The sequence below is a fragment of the Pseudophryne corroboree genome, chromosome 3 (genome assembly GCF_028390025.1).
Source record: "Pseudophryne corroboree isolate aPseCor3 chromosome 3, aPseCor3.hap2, whole genome shotgun sequence".
NCBI classification, from domain to species: Eukaryota; Metazoa; Chordata; class Amphibia; order Anura; family Myobatrachidae; genus Pseudophryne; species Pseudophryne corroboree.
Genome location: NC_086446.1, coordinates 271,502,563 through 271,521,944, shown reverse-complemented (window position 1 = coordinate 271,521,944; position 19,382 = coordinate 271,502,563). Strand labels below are relative to the sequence as shown.

Genomic DNA, 19,382 nt, shown 5'->3' with positions numbered 1-19,382 from the left:
GGGAATATTTGGATAGATTCTTAGTTGTATACTTAGATGACATCCTAATCTTCTCCCATTCCCTGGAGGAACATCGGAAGCATGTACGCTTAGTCCTCCAGAAACTCAGAGACCACCGGCTTGGGGCGAAGCTGGAGAAGTGCGAATTTGAAGTTCAGCAAATCGCATTTCTAGGATATATTATCTCCCCAGAAGGTTTCCAAATGGAGGGTTCCAAGGTACAGGCAGTCCTGGATTGGGTGCAGCCCACTAGTTTGAAGGCGCTTCAGCGTTTCCTGGGCTTTGCAAATTTTTATAGACGATTTATCGCTGGATTTTCGTCTATAGTGGCGCCCTTGGTGGCACTCACTAAGAAAGGGGCGGATGTTGCTCACTGGTCTCGTGAGGCCAAAGCGGCTTTTGCCCGTCTCAAAAGGGCATTTGTCTCGGCCAAGGTGCTGCGACACCCAGATCCAGAGCGTCCTTTTGTGGTGGAGGTGGATGCCTCTGAGATGGGTATTGGGGCAGTGCTCTCTCAGATGGGAGTGTCTGATAATCGCCTTCATCCCTGTGCTTACTTTTCCCGTAAATTTTCGCCTGCCGAGATGAATTATGACGTGGGTAACCGGGAATTGTTGGCTATTAAGGATGCACTCGAGGAGTGGAGACACTGGCTTGAGGGGGCTAAGTTTGTGGTCTCAATTCTCACCGACCATAAGAATTTGGCATATTTAGAGTCAGCGAAGCGTCTCAATGCCAGGCAGGCACGATGGGCTTTGTTTTTTGCTTGCTTTAATTTTTTGATAACATATCGCCCTGGGTCAAAAAACATCAAGGCTGATGTGCTCTCGCGGAGTTTTGCTCCAATCCAGGAGACCACCGAGGAGCCGTTGCCCATTGTGTCCCCATCATGTATTAAAGTGGGCATTACCCAGGACCTCTTGTCATTAGTCCTTAGAGCACAGGAGCAGGCTCCTCCAGACCTTCCGGTAGGTCTTTTGTTTGTGCCTTCTAGGTTAAGACAGCGAGTGTTCCTGGAATTCCATGCCAAGAAGTCGGCAGGTCACCCGGGTATTGCCAGAACTCGGGAGTTGCTATCTAGGGCGGTGTGGTGGCCCTCGGTGGCTAAGGATGTGGATCAGTGGGTTCGGGCATGTGACATCTGTGCCCGAAATAAGACTCCTAGAGGGGTTCCTGTTGGCCCATTACATCCACTCTCTATTCCATCTAAGCCATGGACCCACATTTCAATGGATTTTGTTGTGGACTTGCCCAAATCCTCTGGGATGACAGCCATCTGGGTTGTCGTTGACAGGTTTTCGAAGATGGCGCACTTCGTTCCACTGGTTGGGCTGCCATCGGCCAGACGCCTGTCTGAATTATTTATGCTGCATGTTGTGCGTCTCCACGGGTTGCCACTTGATGTGGTCTCTGACCGCGGATCCCAGTTTGTGGCCAAATTCTGGAGGGCATTTTGTTCCGATCTCCAGATTTCTGTCAGCTTGTCGTCAGGCTACCATCCGCAGTCTAATGGGCAGACTGAAAGGGTGAACCAGACCTTGGAGCAGTTCCTCAGGTGTTATGTCTCCAAGTGTCAGACTGACTGGGTTGCTCATCTGTCAATGGCGGAGTTTGCCTATAACAACGCGGCTCACTCTGCTACAGGGATCTCTCCCTTCCTTTGTGTGTATGGGCATCATCCTAAGGCCAATTCTTTTGACCCCCTGGACTCCACGCCTGGTGGTTCCTCTGTCGTTTCGGTCCTTAGAGGTATTTGGAGGAAAGTGAAGAAAGCCCTTGTGTCTGTGTCATTAGTGACCAAAAGGGTTTTTGATAAGCGGAAAAGACCCTGCAGCTTCAAATTAGGAGACTTCGTCTGGTTGTCTACCAAGAATTTGAAGTTGAAACAGCCATCTCATAAGTTAGGCCCCCGGTTCATCGGCCCTTATAAGATCACCAGGGTTATCAATCCGGTGGCATTTCAGTTAGATCTGCCCCGTTCTTTGGGTATCAATAAAACATTTCATTGTTCCCTTTTAAAACGGGCGATTAGTAATCCTTCTTCCAGAGGAAGACCTTCCCCTCTTCTGATACGTGGCCAGAAGGAGTTTGTTGTTGAAAGGATTCTTGACTCCAAGATGGTTCGGGGTCGGCTGTCATTTTTGGTGCACTGGAAGGGGTATGGCCCGGAGGAGCGGTCGTGGGTGCGCAGTTGTGATCTTCATGCCCCCAGACTGATACGCTCTTTCTTCTCGCAGTTCCCCGATAAACCCGGTGGTAGGGGTTCTTTGACCCCTCGTCAGAGGGGGGGTACTGTTAGGGTCTCCTGCCCTGTGCTGCCACGTCGTCATGGCAACCGGGAGACAAGTGCTAGCGGAGTAACCTGAGCGCAGCTGATACTCCGGTTCGGGTCTTTTGCTGTGCAGTGGTTACAGGCATGGGATCCGGTGCTGGTTTTTGTGCTCACAGTCTGTGATACCTGCCTGTTGTGTGCCTCTCCCTAACCTCTATTGTAATACCTCATACCTATTTCCAAAGGATTGTTTAGTCTCTCCTTCTTGCTTAGGCCCTTTTGTCTTGAGGTGTGGGAACCCAGGCCTCTCTCTTACTCTTCCTTCTGTATCTTGCTGTTAGGGTCTCCTGCCCTGTGCTGCCACGTCGTCATGGCAACCGGGAGACAAGTGCTAGCGGAGTAACCTGAGCGCAGCTGATACTCCGGTTCGGGTCTTTTGCTGTGCAGTGGTTACAGGCATGGGATCCGGTGCTGGTTTTCGTGCTCACAGTCTGTGAGGTCTGAGGGGGGCGTGGACAGCACCTGCTTTATAAGGCCTCTTCTCAGGTTAAGCAGATGCTGCTGAATCTTTGTTGGTTAGTCAGTTCCTGAAAGTTAGCCAGTACTGTGTAGCTTTGTATTTTGTTGTTGCTTACTGCAAATAGGCCTGGGCATTTGGTACTACACTCTGCCAATCCAGACCTAGCAGTAAGACTGGAGTCAGTCGTTTAGCCTGCTGAGGTTCTTTTGCTATCCTGTGAACCCAGCAGGTTTGTGGCTGTACTTTCAGACCTGCCTGCATAATCCTCTCTCACTGTGCAGGGCGTCCATGTGTCAGTTTAGTGGCAGTAAGCTGAACCTGGGCCCTGCAAGTGAGAATTAGGATTGTGGAGACTCTCCTTGTGTCTATTATTCCATCTCTGACCAAGGAGTTTACTGCCACACCCGTTGGTAACCCTTTAGGGTTTTGCTGTTGCCCTTAGCAACAGCATTTCGGGTTCTCTACGTATTAAAACACAACATCTTGCTTTTTCCATCTGAGCATTTCTAATACTAGGGAGACACCCAGTTTCTTAGCCTCTGGGCTTCTCTGTTCACTCTGTGTTGGTTTTGTTACCCTATCACCTTCTGTGTACGTTATGTCATATTTCCCAGTCTGTCTGTGAGTTCATTTGTTTTGCATCCCTCTCTGTTCAGACACCAGTACATTCCTGCAGGCACTGGTGTGTATAACAGTTCAAACACCAGTACATTCCTGCAGGCACTGGTGTGTATAACAGTTCAAACACCAGTACATTCCTGCAGGCACTGGTGTGCATAACACTTGCTGGATTCTCCCCTTTTATTTATTTCCTTTTTTCTTTCCCTACCTGCCCACCATTAATACTGTACTTATTAGTAATGTTGGAAGCTGCCTCATGCGGCACTGGTACATGAGTTTATTGAAATCTCTGCAGCCCCTGTGCAGGAATTTCTGAGGTTACAGCGCCACCTGGTGGCTATCTAGTTTTAGGACGCTCGGATACATTTAATTGGCTATATTAATCCACTGTTACCTTTTACAAAGCCTTTTTACTGGGGCAATTTATAATATCTCCCCTAATATTTGTCTCACCGTTGTTTTGCCCTGACCTATGCTTCAACCCGGAGGCTTCAGGGTGCAATGCCTCTGCAATACCTTTATCTGTATAATATGTGAGTTAATGTCTAGTTAAATTTTGTTTTTGTTTCTTTGCTGAGTAGCTCTGACATATCTTCTGACTCAGGCCCTTACGTGAGGTGTTTTATTATCATATACTACAATGTGTTTGTATACGAGTCCACAGCTTATTGCACATAGTGGTCTACGGACCGGGGGATGGACAAATACGTCCATAAAACTCCAGCGGTTAGATCCTCCCAATCCTCAGTCGCTACAAGAATGAGTAAGAACAAGAACACGGCGGGGAAACCTAACCCCCCCTCTCCCCCGGAGGCAGGGAACTCCCGAGACCAAACTCAGGAGGTGGAGGCGCTGCCTGATCAGCCCTCGTTGATGCATATGGCCCAGGAGCTCTCCCGGCTTCTCATGCCCCAAATTGACAAGAAACTTGAAAATATCCCTTTAATTGACAAAAGGCTTGAACAGATACAGACACTACTTGATTCGACACTTGCGAAAATTGACCATAACACCTCACGGATCACCTCATTAGAACAGCGGGTTAGTGATGGGGAAGATCAGATACACACACTCCAGCGATCCACTGACACTCAAGATTCCTCTCTTAAAACTTTACAGGCAAAAATAGATGAGCTTGAAAACAGGGATAGGAGATTGAATCTGCGTTTTGTGGGCATCCCCGAAACAGTTAAAGACAGACAATTGTCAGATTTTATAACGACTGATATATTCCTGGCTTTGGAAATTACAGATTCCCCATTCTTATCACATATTGAAAGGGTGCATAGAATTGGTCCTGCTCGACCTGATGCTGAAGTGAAGCCGAGACCAGTCATTGCGAAATTCATGGACTTTCGTATGAAGGAACATGTATTGCGCTCTTATCGCAAACTCCCGCAATTGGTAGTGCAGGGAAAACGTATTTTGATTTTTCAGGATTTCTCTGCCTCTGTTGCGCAGAAGAGAAGGGAATTCTCGGATGTTTGCAAACTACTCCATGAGAGCAATACTAGATTCGCACTGATGTATCCAGCTAAATTGCGCGTTCATGACAATGGTCGCACACTACTATTTGTTGATCCTGCCACTGCAAAATCCCATGTTACACACATGTCGAACCCTGGAAATCCACCACACCAATACTAGATCTATTGTTGTTCCATACTTTATGCCCTGAGTCGGTTTAATCTTCACATGAGAGAGACATTTGGTCTCATTACATGCTACTCAGCTTGAATTTAAATGTTGCATTTACTTCTGATAGGTTTCTCGCCAGTGCTACCGGAGGGTTTAGCACTTGCGTTGTTATTAGTTTGGCTTGGAAAAAATGAAAAATGTTATGTGAAGCAATGTGTTTTTTGTTTTGTTTTGCCCGTGCCGTGCCTTCCTCACCCGGTCTGTCCCTGAGCTCTATGGTACAGTATGGTTTCGGTCGTTCCTCTCCGCTCGCTGGGAAGGAGGCGGACGACTCTGTGACGTGATGTTCCCGCTGGATTGTCACCCTCAGGTGGGTGTAGATTAATAGACTAATGACTGATCCTAGTGTAAGGACCTCTTCATCGGATTCTTGCTTTAAGATTTTATCCTGGAATGTGGGCGGCCTTGACTCCCCAATAAAACGTAAAAGAGTTGTCACACACCTGAAGCGGTTTAAACCTCAAATTATATTTCTCCAAGAGACTCACTGGGTGTCGGGCGCCTCCTCTGCTCTTCGGGCACCATGGTTAGATAGCTGTGTTTCCGCAGATAACGCAAGGAAGACTAGGGGGGTGGCGATCCTATTTAGCAAACACCTACACTACACTGTTTTAAACTCTGTTACTGACCCGGAGGGGCGGTATTTAGTTTTGGATGTGGAAATTTGGGGTAACAAATATACACTGGTTAATGTCTACGCAGCCAACGGTGAGACAGCTGCTTTTCTCCAAGAATTAAGCTCTCAGCTGTTACAACGCGATAATTTTGAATTTATCCTGGGAGGCGACTGAAACACAGTTGATGATCCCACTATTGATAAACGTCCTGTCCCGCGTAATTCCGGTTCCTCTTTTTGGACACATCTCCAAACGTTAAAAGCCTCCCTTCAGCTTACTGATGTTTGGTGTCTCCTCAATCCCTCTGACAGATCATTTACTTTCTTTTCCGGGGTTCATAGATCCTGGTCCAGGATTGACTTAATCTTGGTTGCAGACTCCCTAGTTACGCAAGTCGCGCAAGCTGATATCCACAACATTTTGATATTGGACCATGCTCCTGTGACATTGACGCTGCAAAGAACTCTTCAGTCGGGAGGCTCCAGGATTTGGAGATTTCCGAGTTATCTTTATAATTGTGATGATTTTAGGAAATTTTTGATAACGAATTGGGCCAACTATTTAGACGATAACCTGGAACACTGGGACCGCCCAACTATTCTTTGGGGTGCGGCAAAAGCAGTTCTAAGGGGTCAAATCATTGAGTATGTTCATAGATTGAAAAAGAAAAATATGGCGATTTATAACGCTTTACAATCAGAATTATCTGATACACTGCAGCGTCACCTTACCCTGCAGACTGAGGAATCTTTGCAGCTTTATTTACAGGCTAAGCAACTCTTAAATGACCATTTGTTAGCGCAAGCAAAGCGTGACGTGGTATTTTCTTCTCATAAATATTACTAATGGGGAAATAAATCCGGTCGACTACTGGCAAATATGGCTAGGAAAAAAACCACTCGCAAATTCATAACAGCTGTTAGACACGGAACCTCGGGACAACTCCTTACCAGCTCCCCTGCCATATTAGATAATTTTGAATCTTATTTTGCTGACTTATACTCTGATCTCCCCTTCAGCGAAACTACCCACACCACGCTCCTACCGGACACAGTAGTACCACCAATAACGAATGCACAATCGGATTTACTGGTGAGAGCTATCACTGAGGAGGAACTAGTCTCGGCAATGTCCAAACTCAAATTGCACAAGTCTCCAGGCCCTGACGGCCTCTCCAATGAATTTTATAAAATCCTTCAGCCTCACGTAGTTCTGACTCTGCTGGAATTGTTCAACGGCCTTTTGCATCATCGCACCCCTTTTCACCACTTCACAACAGCACATACTATTTTAATCCCTAAACCCGCACAGGAAACACAATTGGTGACCTCATACAAGCCCATTACGTTATTAAATACCGACATAAAACTATTTACTAAGATTTTGGCAGATCGGCTACAAACTATTCTCCCCCACACTTTAACTAATCACCAGCTTGGCTTTGTTCGCAATACACATTCGGTTAAGGGAATTAGGGCAGCGGTCGCTGCAGTTATAGCTTCTGCTCAATCGCCCCAATCCAGGAATATACTCCTCAGTTTAGACACCACTAAGGCCTTCGATACAGTACTTTGGCCCCATCTATTCAAGGTCTTAGAACGTAGACTATTCCACCAAGACTTCATTGATATTATTCGCTATTTATACGATTCTCCCTCTACTACCCTCTTACTTAATGGACATATTAGCAGCCCGGTGGTTATGCGCCGTGGCACGCGGTAGGGTTGCCCCTTGTCCCCCCTGCTGTTCAATTTGGCCATAGATCCCCTACACCGTTTGCTGTTAAGTGATACTCAGTTTCATGGAATTCAGGTTGGTCGCAGAGACCTAAAACTTACTGCATTTGCCGATGATCTACTGCTTTATATCTCAGACCCGGAGGCTTCATTGACCCATATATTTAATTTACTGCAGGCTTATGGACAAGTTTCGGGCTTCAATGTTAACTGGGCAAAATCGGTGGCACTCAGATTGGGGAATGGTTCATTTTTGAAACATGGGGTGAGGAACCTACCATTGCAATGGAGTTCAGATCAACAAACTTATCTAGGGATTCGAATATCGAGAAAGCCGGAGCGATTATATGCCCTAAATTTTACCTCGGCCATCCGAACAATTGAAACAGAACTTGAGACCTGGAAATCTATGCCTTTATCATATATGGGGAGGGCTAGCTTGATTAAGATGATATCATTCCCCCGTTTGATGTACTTCATTCAAGCCATGCCGCATGTACTCTTACCTAAAGACGTTCAACGTCTCAATTTTCTTTTTAGAAGATTTATTTGGCAGGGAGGGAGACCGCGCATAGCGTTGATCAAACTCCAGCAGACTGCAGGAAATGGGGGAATTAACTTCCCTAATATTTTCTGGTATTCCCAAGCGGCCCAACTACGATACCTCCATGACTGGATGCACAATGACAACACGTACACAAACACAGACTTAGATAGGGAATTTTTACAAGGGGGGGATCTAATTACCTTTCTACATCTACACGCTCTGGAGGTGTCCGAGGAGCTGAGGAGAAACCCACTATTGTGGAACATTAAGAAGCTATGGACGGTCGGATATGCGACATAAACTTGATCTAAATGCCCACAAATCATTACATCTTCCGTTCATGGCTAATCCTGACTTCCAAGATGGTCGGGCACAATATCCGTTTAATATATGGCGGTTGGGGTGTGTGTCCAGGATAGGTGATCTAGTGGATATGCGGGACTCGAGGCCGCTCACGTTCCAGGAGGCCACTACTAAATATCAAACTTTGCTGGCCTATCCTGTGGCCTTTCTTTTGGCTCAACACTATGTTTCATCCATTATAGGAAGTTTTTCACCTGGGGATTGGGACAATCCGTTGGATAGAATGCTGAAACAAACCCCTAAGGTTCGTAAGGCAATTTCGACGGCATATGGGTACTTTCGGAATGTCCTAGATTACTCGAGGGGACTGGGAGGTATTACGTCTTGGAAGGATTGTCTCCCAGACATTGAGACTACGGACTTACTTGCGGCACATGTTAAGGCCTGCAAATTATTTCCCTCTTCTAGGTATAAAGAAATGTCTCTTAATATTTTACATAGGACTTATTTAGTAACATAGTAACATAGTATCTGAGGTTGAAAAAAGACAATTGTCCATCGAGTTCAACCTATTTGTGGTCTCCTATGCATGATGATTTGACTAAAATTTCTGACTGATGCTGCTGTCAGCCGTTGCATTTTATCCCTATTTATAGTAACTATAATGCATGACTATGCACCATACCCCTGGATATCCTTATCCATTAGGAATTTATCTAACCCATTCTTAAAGGTGTTGACAGATTCCGCCATTACAACTCCCTCGGGCAGGGAATTCCAAACACGTATTGTCCTTACCGTGAAAAAGCCTTTACGACGTATTGTGCGGAATCTCCTCTCCTCTAACCTGAGCCAGTGTCCACGAGTCCTCTGTGCTGATCTAACCAAAAACAGGTCCCGCGCAAGCTCTGTGTATTGTCCCCTTATATATTTGTAGATGTTGATCATATCCCCTCTTAGTCTCCGCTTTTCCAATGTAAACATGCCTAGTCTTTCAAGCCTTTCCTTGTATTCCATCGTCTCCATGCCCTTAATTAGTTTGGTCGCCCTCCTCTGTACCTTTTCTAGCTCCAGGATATCCTTTTTGTAGTACGGTGCCCAGAATTGTACACAGTATTCAAGGTGTGGCCTCACTAGTGATTTATATAACGGGAGTATAATACTCTCGTCCCTAGCATCAATACCCCGTTTTATGCATGCTAATATCTTATTAGCCTTCTTTGCTGCAGTCCTACTTTGGGTACTACTGCTTAGCTTGCTATCTATGAGGACACCTAAGTCCTTTTCCAGTACAGAATCCCCTAATTTTACCCCATTTAGTAGGTAGGTGTAATTTTTGTTCTTGTTACCACAGTGCATTACCTTACACTTGTCTGTGTTGAAGCGCATTCTCCATTTGGCTGCCCATGCTTCTAATTTAACTAAGTCGTTCTGAAGAGACTCGGCATCCTCCTTTGTATTTATAGCCTTACACAATTTGGTATCATCTGCAAAAATTGACACCATGCTCTCTAGACCTTCTGTTAGGTCGTTAATGAAAATATTGAACAATAGCGGTCCTAATACTGAGCCTTGCGGCACACCACTTAGCACTTCAGTCCAAGTTGAAAAAGATCCATTAACCACAACGCGCTGCTCCCTATTATCTAACCAGTTTTTGACCCAAGTGCATATTGTGCTTCCTAGCCCTGATTCTTGTAGCTTGTAGATAAGTCTCATGTGTGGTACAGTATCGAACGCTTCGGCAAAGTCTAAAAAGATTACATCCACGTCTTTACCCTGATCTAGGTTTGCGCTTACTGTTTCATAAAAGCCAAGTAAGTTGGTTTGACAGGATCTGTCCTTCATAAACCCATGTTGATTCCTTTTAATGACCTTATTGACTTCAAGGAACTTCTGAATACTATCTCTTAGAATACCTTCCAATACTTTCCCCACTATAGATGTAAGACTAACTAGTCTATAATTACCTGGTTCAGCTTTACTTCCCTTTTTGAATATAGGCACTACTTCCGCTATACGCCAGTCTTTGGGAACCATACCTGATATAACTGAATCCTTAAAGATCAAAGATAGCGGTTTTGCCAGTTCAGAGTGAAGCTCCATTAGAACCCTTGGGTGAAAACCATCGGGCCCTGGTGATTTATTAATCTTTAAATGTTTTAATTGGTCACAGACTACTTCCTCGCTTAAATAAGTACCTATCAGTGGGATATTCTCATTATTGAGATTGTGTGTCAGTCCCTGAATTGGGTCCTCTCTAGTGAATACTGTTGAAAAAAACTCATTTAGTGTGTCCGCTATGTCATTATCATTTTTGCTTAAGACTTCCAACTTGTCTTTTAAAGGGCCTATACTCTCCTCATAGACGACACATGATAGGACTTGCTGACACACATGCATGTTGGAAATGTGGCACTCTTCAGGCGGATCTATTTCACTGCTTGTGGACATGCCCTATAATCAGACAGTTTTGGATACATATAAGAAAGTACTTGACGACCAATCTGGTGAACTATTGGCGGTTGTCTCCGGAGTGGGCGCTTTTCGGTATCCTACCACCGAATCAGCGTCTCTCTTTGGGCAGTAAAAAGCTGCTGCTGGCAGTTAGTATAGCGGCTAGGAAGGCCATTCTGCAAGTGTGGATAGATAGGGATCCACCTACTCTATCATTATTTAAAGCCAAATTATTCTACCTCTTTAGGATGGAGTGGATAAGCGTCTTGCTGGAAAAAGATACTAAGGTACAAATTTTTTTTGAAGTTTGGGAGAGCTATATAACGACCTTGTCGACAACGGTTAGGAAACAGCTCCATGACTCCTTGTCCAATACAGAATGGTATCTAACTAGAATAGCTGCGGGAGATCCGCCGATTGTGCTTTAAAATTGATTGTCACTTGGGGCTTCGGGGGCGGATAGGTGGGGAGATAAGGTACGGACACGGTTTTTCTTTTTTTCTTCTTATGTATAAGTCTGGGTCAATCGACTGAGCTGGATTTTGGATCGGTGGAGCCTGTGGTTTCCGGGGACATGCTTCATGCAGATGTGATACTGTTGCTGGCTTATAATGGATATGTCTCTTGATTAAGGACTCAACTGTATTCTCCTTTGTTTTGTTTTCATATGTTACCCTTCTACCGAAGATTTGAATTACAGTGAATGTTTATGTATGTATTGCATATATTGCTTCAATAAAAATTATGTTAAAAAAAAAAAAAGACACTGATGATTGAAGAACTTGTGAGCGATGTTTAGACACTGATGATTGAAGAACTTGTGAGCGATGTTTAAAGACACTGATAATTGAAGAACTTGTGAGCGATGTTTAAAGACACTGAAGATTTTGTGAGCGATGTTTAAAGACACTGATGATTGAAGAACTTGTGAGCGATGTTTAAAGACTGATGATTGAAGAACTTGTGAGCGATGTTTAAAGACACTGATGATTGAAGAACTTGCGAGCGATGTTTAAAGACACTGAAGATTTTATGAGCGATGTTTAAAGACACTGATGATTGAAGAACTTGTGAGCGATGTTTAAAGACACTGAAGATTTTGTGAGCGATGTTTAAAGACACTGATGATTGAAGAACTTGTGAGCGATGTTTAAAGACACTGATGATTGAAGAACTTGTGAGTGATGTTTAAAGACACTGATGATTGAAGAACTTGCGAGCGATGTTTAAAGACACTGAAGATTTTATGAGCGATGTTTAAAGACACTGATGATTGAAGAACTTGTGAGCGATGTTTAAAGACACTGGAGACTTGGTGAGCGAGCAGAACGATATGCTGGGAAAGTTGACTGGATGCTGGAAACTCTAGGAGATAGCACAGCGGTCACAGGAGCACTGGAGATCACCTCTGGAAAAGCGACGATACTCAGGCGCCGGAGCTCTGCCCGGCGTCTGGTTTTGAATCTCCCGCCCTAACAGGATTGGTGGAGCGGTTCTGTGACGCCACCCGCTCCCGTGACGCCGGGTGCAATGGCGACGCCCACACTCCGGGGAACCGCCGGGAGCAGCGCCAGACAGACGCTGGGACCCGGCGACCGCCGGAGGCGGGGGCCGCCTGGCGGACCAGCAGACACGCAGGGGTAAGCGCGGCGGCCGCTGCCTCTGGTGTGTGACAATAGACAACAGTGGTGAAGTGCAGGAAACTTGAGATTTATTACCACAGTAGATTGATCATGTGACTGGCTAACATCATAGACAACCATTGTAATGTCACTCAGCTTTGTTATTAACCACTCTCCTGGTGTGGTTGCTTTTGATGAGACTTGTCAGAGACGCCCAATGGCCGGCTGCTGGAAGACCATCTTCTAGCAGCCACCAATCTCACTAGGAACTCTTGGCCCCTATGCCCCCATGGCTCCTCCCCCTATTGTGTGTCAGTCACTGTGGCCTCCCGGTGGCTGCAGACAGGAGAAGCCACTGGTAAATTCAAGCGATGCCTCCCACTGTCTATAACCAACAGCTGCAGAAAGCAGCAGCCACTGGGGAAAGCCAGCAATGCCCACCTGCCTCCACTGTTCATACCCAGCGGCTTCAGAGAGCAGTAGCCGCTGTAGAATGCCAGCTCTGCCCACATTGTGTATACCCAGTGACTGCAGATAGCAGTAGCCACCTGGGAAAGGCAGAGCTGCCCTCCTGTCCCCATTAGTGGTACCTGCAGTGATAGAGAGGATCAAACACAAGGAAAATCCAGCATTGCCTCCACTGTGTATAACCAACCGATGGCTGCAGCCACTGAGGAAATATAAGCATAAAGCTAGTCTTGGTTAACTACAATTTATCGCTTTTTCAATGTTTATACAGGTAAAAAAAAAAGTTTTTTTTTGTTTGTTTTTTTAGAAGAAACAATTTTTTATTTATTTTAAAAAAATAATCAGTATTAATGTGGAAAATAATTTTGATTATGGCGATCCCATATTGATCAAGACTATCGATGCTGGGCCTCCGATTAGGGATTGACAATTTTCCTAAATAGTTTAAAAGTGTTTACATTTCATGTACAGTATTCTAGGGATGGCCACTGACTATCGATGGGTTACAACCATCGTTTGTCAATGGTTGGTGTCAAAGTTTTTTCTGTTATGTCTTGATTATTTCTATCAATGGCAGCCCCGATGTCAAGGGAACATCAGAGGCACTGGCCTAATGGCCATGGTCTGCGACTGCGCAGATCTCAACCATGTTTGTCTTTATCAATGTTTCTAATGATGGCACACAGTCACTGATGGCCATCACTATAGTATACCATAAAAATTGCTATTTTTTTGTATACTGTGTTTAAAAAAAGAAGAAGTTTTTCTTTTAGGTTTTCTTTCGTTGAATACGTTTTTAATTGATATTCTTGACCTAATCTATCTATATAAGACAAAGTATGTATGTATATGTGTATGTTTTTTCTTCATAGGCTCCCACATGCCTTGATGGATTTGGACCAAACTTGGTACACATACCCTTTATTATCCAACTTAAAATACAGGCAGAGTTTCAAGTGAAAAAATCCATCCCTTGCGGGGCCTGGGCCCCAAACACGAAAATGTACATAGAAAATATATTGGTCTGTTTGTGTGTCTGTCTGTCCAATCTGTCTGTGAGGTCATGCTGTGATGTCATAAAGGTAGCAACTGCCTATACCAGGACTTTGCTGCTGCCCTGTCTCACACTCCTCCAAAGCCCTGGTAACACACAACTCAACAGCAGTAGGTGATATCATCCGAAAACCTATTCCCATAAGGTTAGTGACTGACATATGGGGTTCTATGGGGTAGATAGTTTCCTTTTTCAGTAATCCTTTTCTGTCAAGTTGAAAAGGATTTTCAAGTTGAAAAAGGAAACTATCTACCCCATAGAACTGCTCTATTTGGACTATCAGAAAAATTGATCTGTTGTATATTCAAGTAATATCATTGAATGTTTTTATCCCAATAGGGAGCGCATATTCCATATCCATGGTTATATTTTTTGACGGTTGTTGATATCCGTCTAGAATAGTGCAGCACCCTTTGGAGCGCATGGAATTATTATTATTTTGAGACATGTATGAATGTATGTTTGTTCTTAATAGTCTCTTACATGGCTTGATGGATCTGGACCAAACTTGAGACACATACCTTTCATGCTTAAAATGCTGGCAGGGTTTAAAGTGAAAAAAATCCACCCTTTACGTCGGCCAAGGCCATATATATCTTATGTATAAAATGAATTGCTCTGTTTGCTTGTCCTGTTATGCATTTGGACCCCCTGCAACGATTAGGATGAAACCAACGCGAGGTGGTCCAGTTGGATCCTAGCCAGGTTTTAGGGGGGGTTTAGGGTACCAGTCGGTTCTCACGGAGGAATGCACTGGGCAAAACTTTGACCCAGGGAGCCTGTTCGGGGCATTCCACTGGATGGATTTGGAAGAAAATTTCACAAAGTTGTGATCCCAGAAGACATACTATGGGGTTGGGGTCCCAGTTGGACCTCCCGTTGGTGTACGCTGGCCAGAACTTTGACCTGGGGAGCCTGTTCAGAGCCTACCACTGCATGGATTTGGATAAAAACTTAATAGAGTGGTAACATTGGATCCCAGAAGATATAGTAGGGTTTTCTGGTCCTAGAGGGTTGGGGTCAGTCGAACCTCACAACGGAATGCACTGGGCAGAACTTTGACCCAGGGAGCCTTTTCCGTGCCTTCCACTTGATGGATTTGGAAGAAGACTTCACAAAGTGGTAACATTGGATCCCAGAATCCATAGTAAGGGGTTTGGGTCCCGGTCAGACCGCTCGTTGATGTACGCTCGGCAGAACTTTGACACAGGGAGCCTGTTCTGGGATTTCCACTGAATGGATTTGGATGAAAAGTTCACAGAGTGTAACACTGGATACCAGAAGACATACTAGGGGGTTGGAGTCCCGGGAGATCCTCAGGGCTACTGGCGACATCCCAAAAACAAAAATGACACTAAGCAGCCACCTCATGGGTGTGCTGGAAGAGCTACTAAGCTACTAATAATTTGTAATATGTTGACAGTTACATTCAACTCATCAATAACTTAAAAACTGGAAAATTTAAACCGGGCAACACTGGGTACCACTTCCCCCTCATATCGACACATAATACATTTAGCCCCTTATGCATCTCAGATTTTTCTCTTGTTAAGGCTACATTTGGGCCAGTGTTATGTAACTTATATTTTTCTAAATGTTATACACAAATAATGATAAATAGATGCAAATTAACAATGATGTAGGTGGATCATATGACTGGCTAAACAGCCTTTGTGATGTCACTTAAGGTGTGTACACACGGTGAGATCCTTGCTATGCCCGATTTTGACTATGCGATTTCCCTTGAACTCCCCCAGAGACCAGATAGCACAGATTTTGACTATCTGCACCTTAGATTTTGTCTATGTATGATTTTGACTAAGTGCCAATTTTGACTATACTAGATAGTACACTGGATAGTCAAGATTGACTTGCCTGCATAGTCTATCAAGCCTTGCGATACCGACCCCATGAGAGTGTGCATCGGGATCGAATCGGTATCGCAAGCTGCCTAACACCTTGAGATGTGCACTAACTTTAATTAAGATTTTGACAATATAGTCAAAATCTTACAGATTTATCTCACCGTGTGTACACACCTTAAACTTTGGTTTAAAAGTAAATGATTAATAGAAAATTAAATAAATAAATAGGTCCAATGTAAGCCTTTATGGGAGGTTAATACCTACCAACATGAAATCCAATATAAGGACAATTCAAAAAAACATCCATCCCAACCTCAATAAGACTTACCAAAAAATATCTAAATCCCCATTGTTCCCCTGAATGTTACATACCACCGGGGGATACTGGTACCCCTGGTTAGGAAGCCCTTCACTCGGGTAACATATAGTCATATGATAGCAGATATATCTGCATACTGAGAAAATGGATATTGCTGTCAGCTTCGCTGACATCTAAAGGTTTAAATCATTAGTACAGTGTCAAATAATACTGCACTAACACTACAGTGCATTTAAAACACTTGACTCAATTTCTTTATTCTTTATAACATAATTGTTTGCAACATTATTTTATATGATTTTAGATCTTTTTATTTTATCAGACTGTGATCGGTATTCAATTACCCACGAAGAAGCATCGGGAGCGAAAAAATAAAGTTTTTCGTGACTTTTCCGGAAAAAAACTATTCTCCCGAAAACACACAGGTTCAGTGAAACCTGTGTGTGTTTTTGGTAAAAAACAAAACAAAAACAAACAACAACCCTGTGTTTACGGACAAGAATGGGTCTGTTTCAGGGATTTTGTTTTGCCTGCCTGAGGCAGGTGAAACAAAATCTCTGAAAAGCCGTGGCTCGCATGGTTTAGCGGGGCTAATAGATTAAAAATGAATAAAAAGTATATATAATGTAATATAATCACACATACCAGCAGTGAAGGGATGCTCAGGTTTAGCTTTTCTGTCATTACATCGTGATTCTTTCCTAGCTGACAGTATGTTGTTGAAGCCAGGGGCTTCTGTCTCTCTCTCCTTTTGGATTTGTCAATATTGATGTGTAGCAGAGCTGATAAAGGCAAACAAAATAACAGCTAATAGCTAATATGCAAACTGGTAATTATATGTATTAATGTTCCTTATTATTACCTGTAGGATGTGTGGTGGCCTTGTCCATTGCAGTTGTCTCTCTGGTATGATTGTGGGTCTGGTGTTGGACATTTGGACACTTTTTACAAGCTGTAAAGCAATGTCCGCTGCTTTTAAATTGTTGCTTCTTGTTGAAGTCCTGAGCAACAAGAGAAAGCATACAGTCACAGCATGCTTACAGGGTTTGAGTGAGATGCCAGTCTTCCATACACGTGTTCATATCCAGTGTGTCTGATAGTAAATAACGGGTTTGATACAAAATGCAGTCAGTCAGAAGCCAGAAAATCAGAATCCCAACAGCGGAATCTCGAAGGTCAGAATGCAGACAGATCCTGGTAAGTATTCTAACCCTAACACACCCCTCTAGCAGCCTAACCCTAACTGTCACAGGAGGGGGAGAGGATGCTGGAAGCATCAGTTGTAAGTGTCATTCCCAAAATGGCCACTGCCTCATAGAAGACAGTTATTAAAGATACTAGAGAAGGCTCCTCTAGTATCTTTAATAACTGTCTCCTTTGAGGCGGCAGCCATTTTGGGAGGGTCATTTTCAATTAAAGCTTGCAGCGTCCTCTCCCCTCTCCTGTGACAATGTCAGAACTCAAGCATGAAAAGGGTGCGGAGCTACAGGAAAGGAGGGGGCGGGGCGGAGACAGGGTGGGGGCATGGCTAATGTGTCGTGTCATTTAAGCCACTCCCCCGCTGTATAATGCCGCTATTACCGGCATTATATTGCAGGGGGCGTGGCTATGATGACGCGATTCAACAAGAATCGCGTCATCGACTGCCCGGACCGCCCACTTTACTCACTAAGTGGGCGGCCGGGCAGGGGGAGTGCGGAAATCGGGAGACTTGCCTGCTTTTCCAGGGGGCCGGGAGGGTCACCCGGGATCCTCCCGGCCATTCCGGGAGAGTAGGCAAGTATGGTGTGTGTGTGTGTGTGTGTGTGTGTGTGTGTGTGTGTGTGTGTATGGGTATGTGTGCTAATATGGGGCATTAATATGGTGCAAGGGGCATTAGTATAGTGTTGCTCCATATGTGCACAGGATTTATTTTTTTATTTAAAAAAAAATGTAATTAATTTTTTTTTACTTTATGGGCGGGATTCAAATCTTCCAGCTGCCCTCCCGCCCCCCATCACACCGTCCGGCAGTATTCAAATGTCACTGCCGATGGGCGCGATATCAGCATTTCAGCTCGCCACCCCCTGGGGTGGTGAGCTAAAATGCACAAAAAGTGACCCGTTTGGACGCCCAAACTGGACTTTTCGCCCATGACTTTAGTTGGGTTTAGCTGCTTTACACGGCTAAACCCATCTCTTATGGGCGCGATCAGCGCGGTAACAGGGGGCCATAGAATATCGCCCCGAGATCTCCCGTCACTTTAGACGGGAGATCAGGGGCAATAAAAGATTTGAATCCCGCCCAATATATTTTATTTTTTTAAGGGGAGGAAGGCGAGAAGACTGGCAGCTGGACATCTATGCATCTGCAGTGTAGCATAACTGACTTTATTTCATACCTATCTATATATTTTTGACTACTGAATTTTTGCAATGAAGCATGCCATCCTGTGGTTGTAGAATATTTAGCAGTTTCCTTGCTTTAGGAAACAGCAGCAAATACAATGGACCTAATTTACAACACACACCCAAGGTTTTGTATTGCTACTCCTCAATAGTGCACTCAGCACTCATCAAGAGGCTACCATCTCTACCCTCATGTGCAGGGGTAGGCAATAAGTCACCCGATGGGCAACTACTGTTGAACTACACATTCCAGCATGCCCGCCACAGTTTGAGCATACCCCGACAGCAAAACTGTGGCGCAGGACATGCATGTGTAATCCCCCAGCAGCTGGAGGGCCGCTTATTGGTCCTGATTCTGGGTTGTACGCTAATGCATTCGCAGCTACTGTGCAAAAATATACTTATGCTGCTGCTGTCTGGAAATGGATTGAGACGGCCACATGCAGCAAAAATCAGCATCTGCTTTGGCCGCAGATGCTTCAGTAATCGCCCATCTAATACCACTTTCACATTGCAATGCCGGGACGCACCCAGGAATTGGAAACGGGACCTTCCCGGGTGCGACCCTGCATTGGACCCTTTCAGACTGGCTTCCCGACCCTGCAATATGCTGGGTCGGGTTGCCATCGGGGGCGGGGACAGAGGCGTCATCGAATGCGCTGGGAGATGAGATCATCTCCACGCTGCCTCTGCCTATACTGTGAACGTATCCCGGGTCGCATCGAACTTCTTTATTCCCGGGTTGAAATACCGGATCAGGCGACCCGGGAATTGGGAAGTGACCATTTTCACATCACACAGTGACCCGCGTTGACTCGTCAATATACCTGGTCGATACCGGGTTATTTGTGCGGTGTGAAAGGAGTATAAGTAACCGTATGGTTATATAGAATGGC

General features: G+C 44.7%; 1 protein-coding gene across 4 annotated transcripts in view; it reads right to left on the bottom strand.

Annotated features, from left to right (window-relative positions):
- Positions 1-19,382, bottom strand: part of C3H20orf96 (chromosome 3 C20orf96 homolog) — a 233,174-nt gene that overhangs the window by 189,924 nt on the left and 23,868 nt on the right. For all 4 annotated transcript variants that reach the window (XM_063959091.1, XM_063959089.1, XM_063959090.1 and 1 more), the window contains exons 2-3: positions 16,962-17,100; positions 16,745-16,881 (exon numbers count right to left, since the gene is read on the bottom strand). In XM_063959091.1, the coding sequence (XP_063815161.1) occupies positions 16,745-16,881; positions 16,962-16,989 (165 nt within the window). In that variant the 5' untranslated portion in view covers positions 16,990-17,100. The remainder of the gene's footprint in view (positions 1-16,744; positions 16,882-16,961; positions 17,101-19,382) is intronic.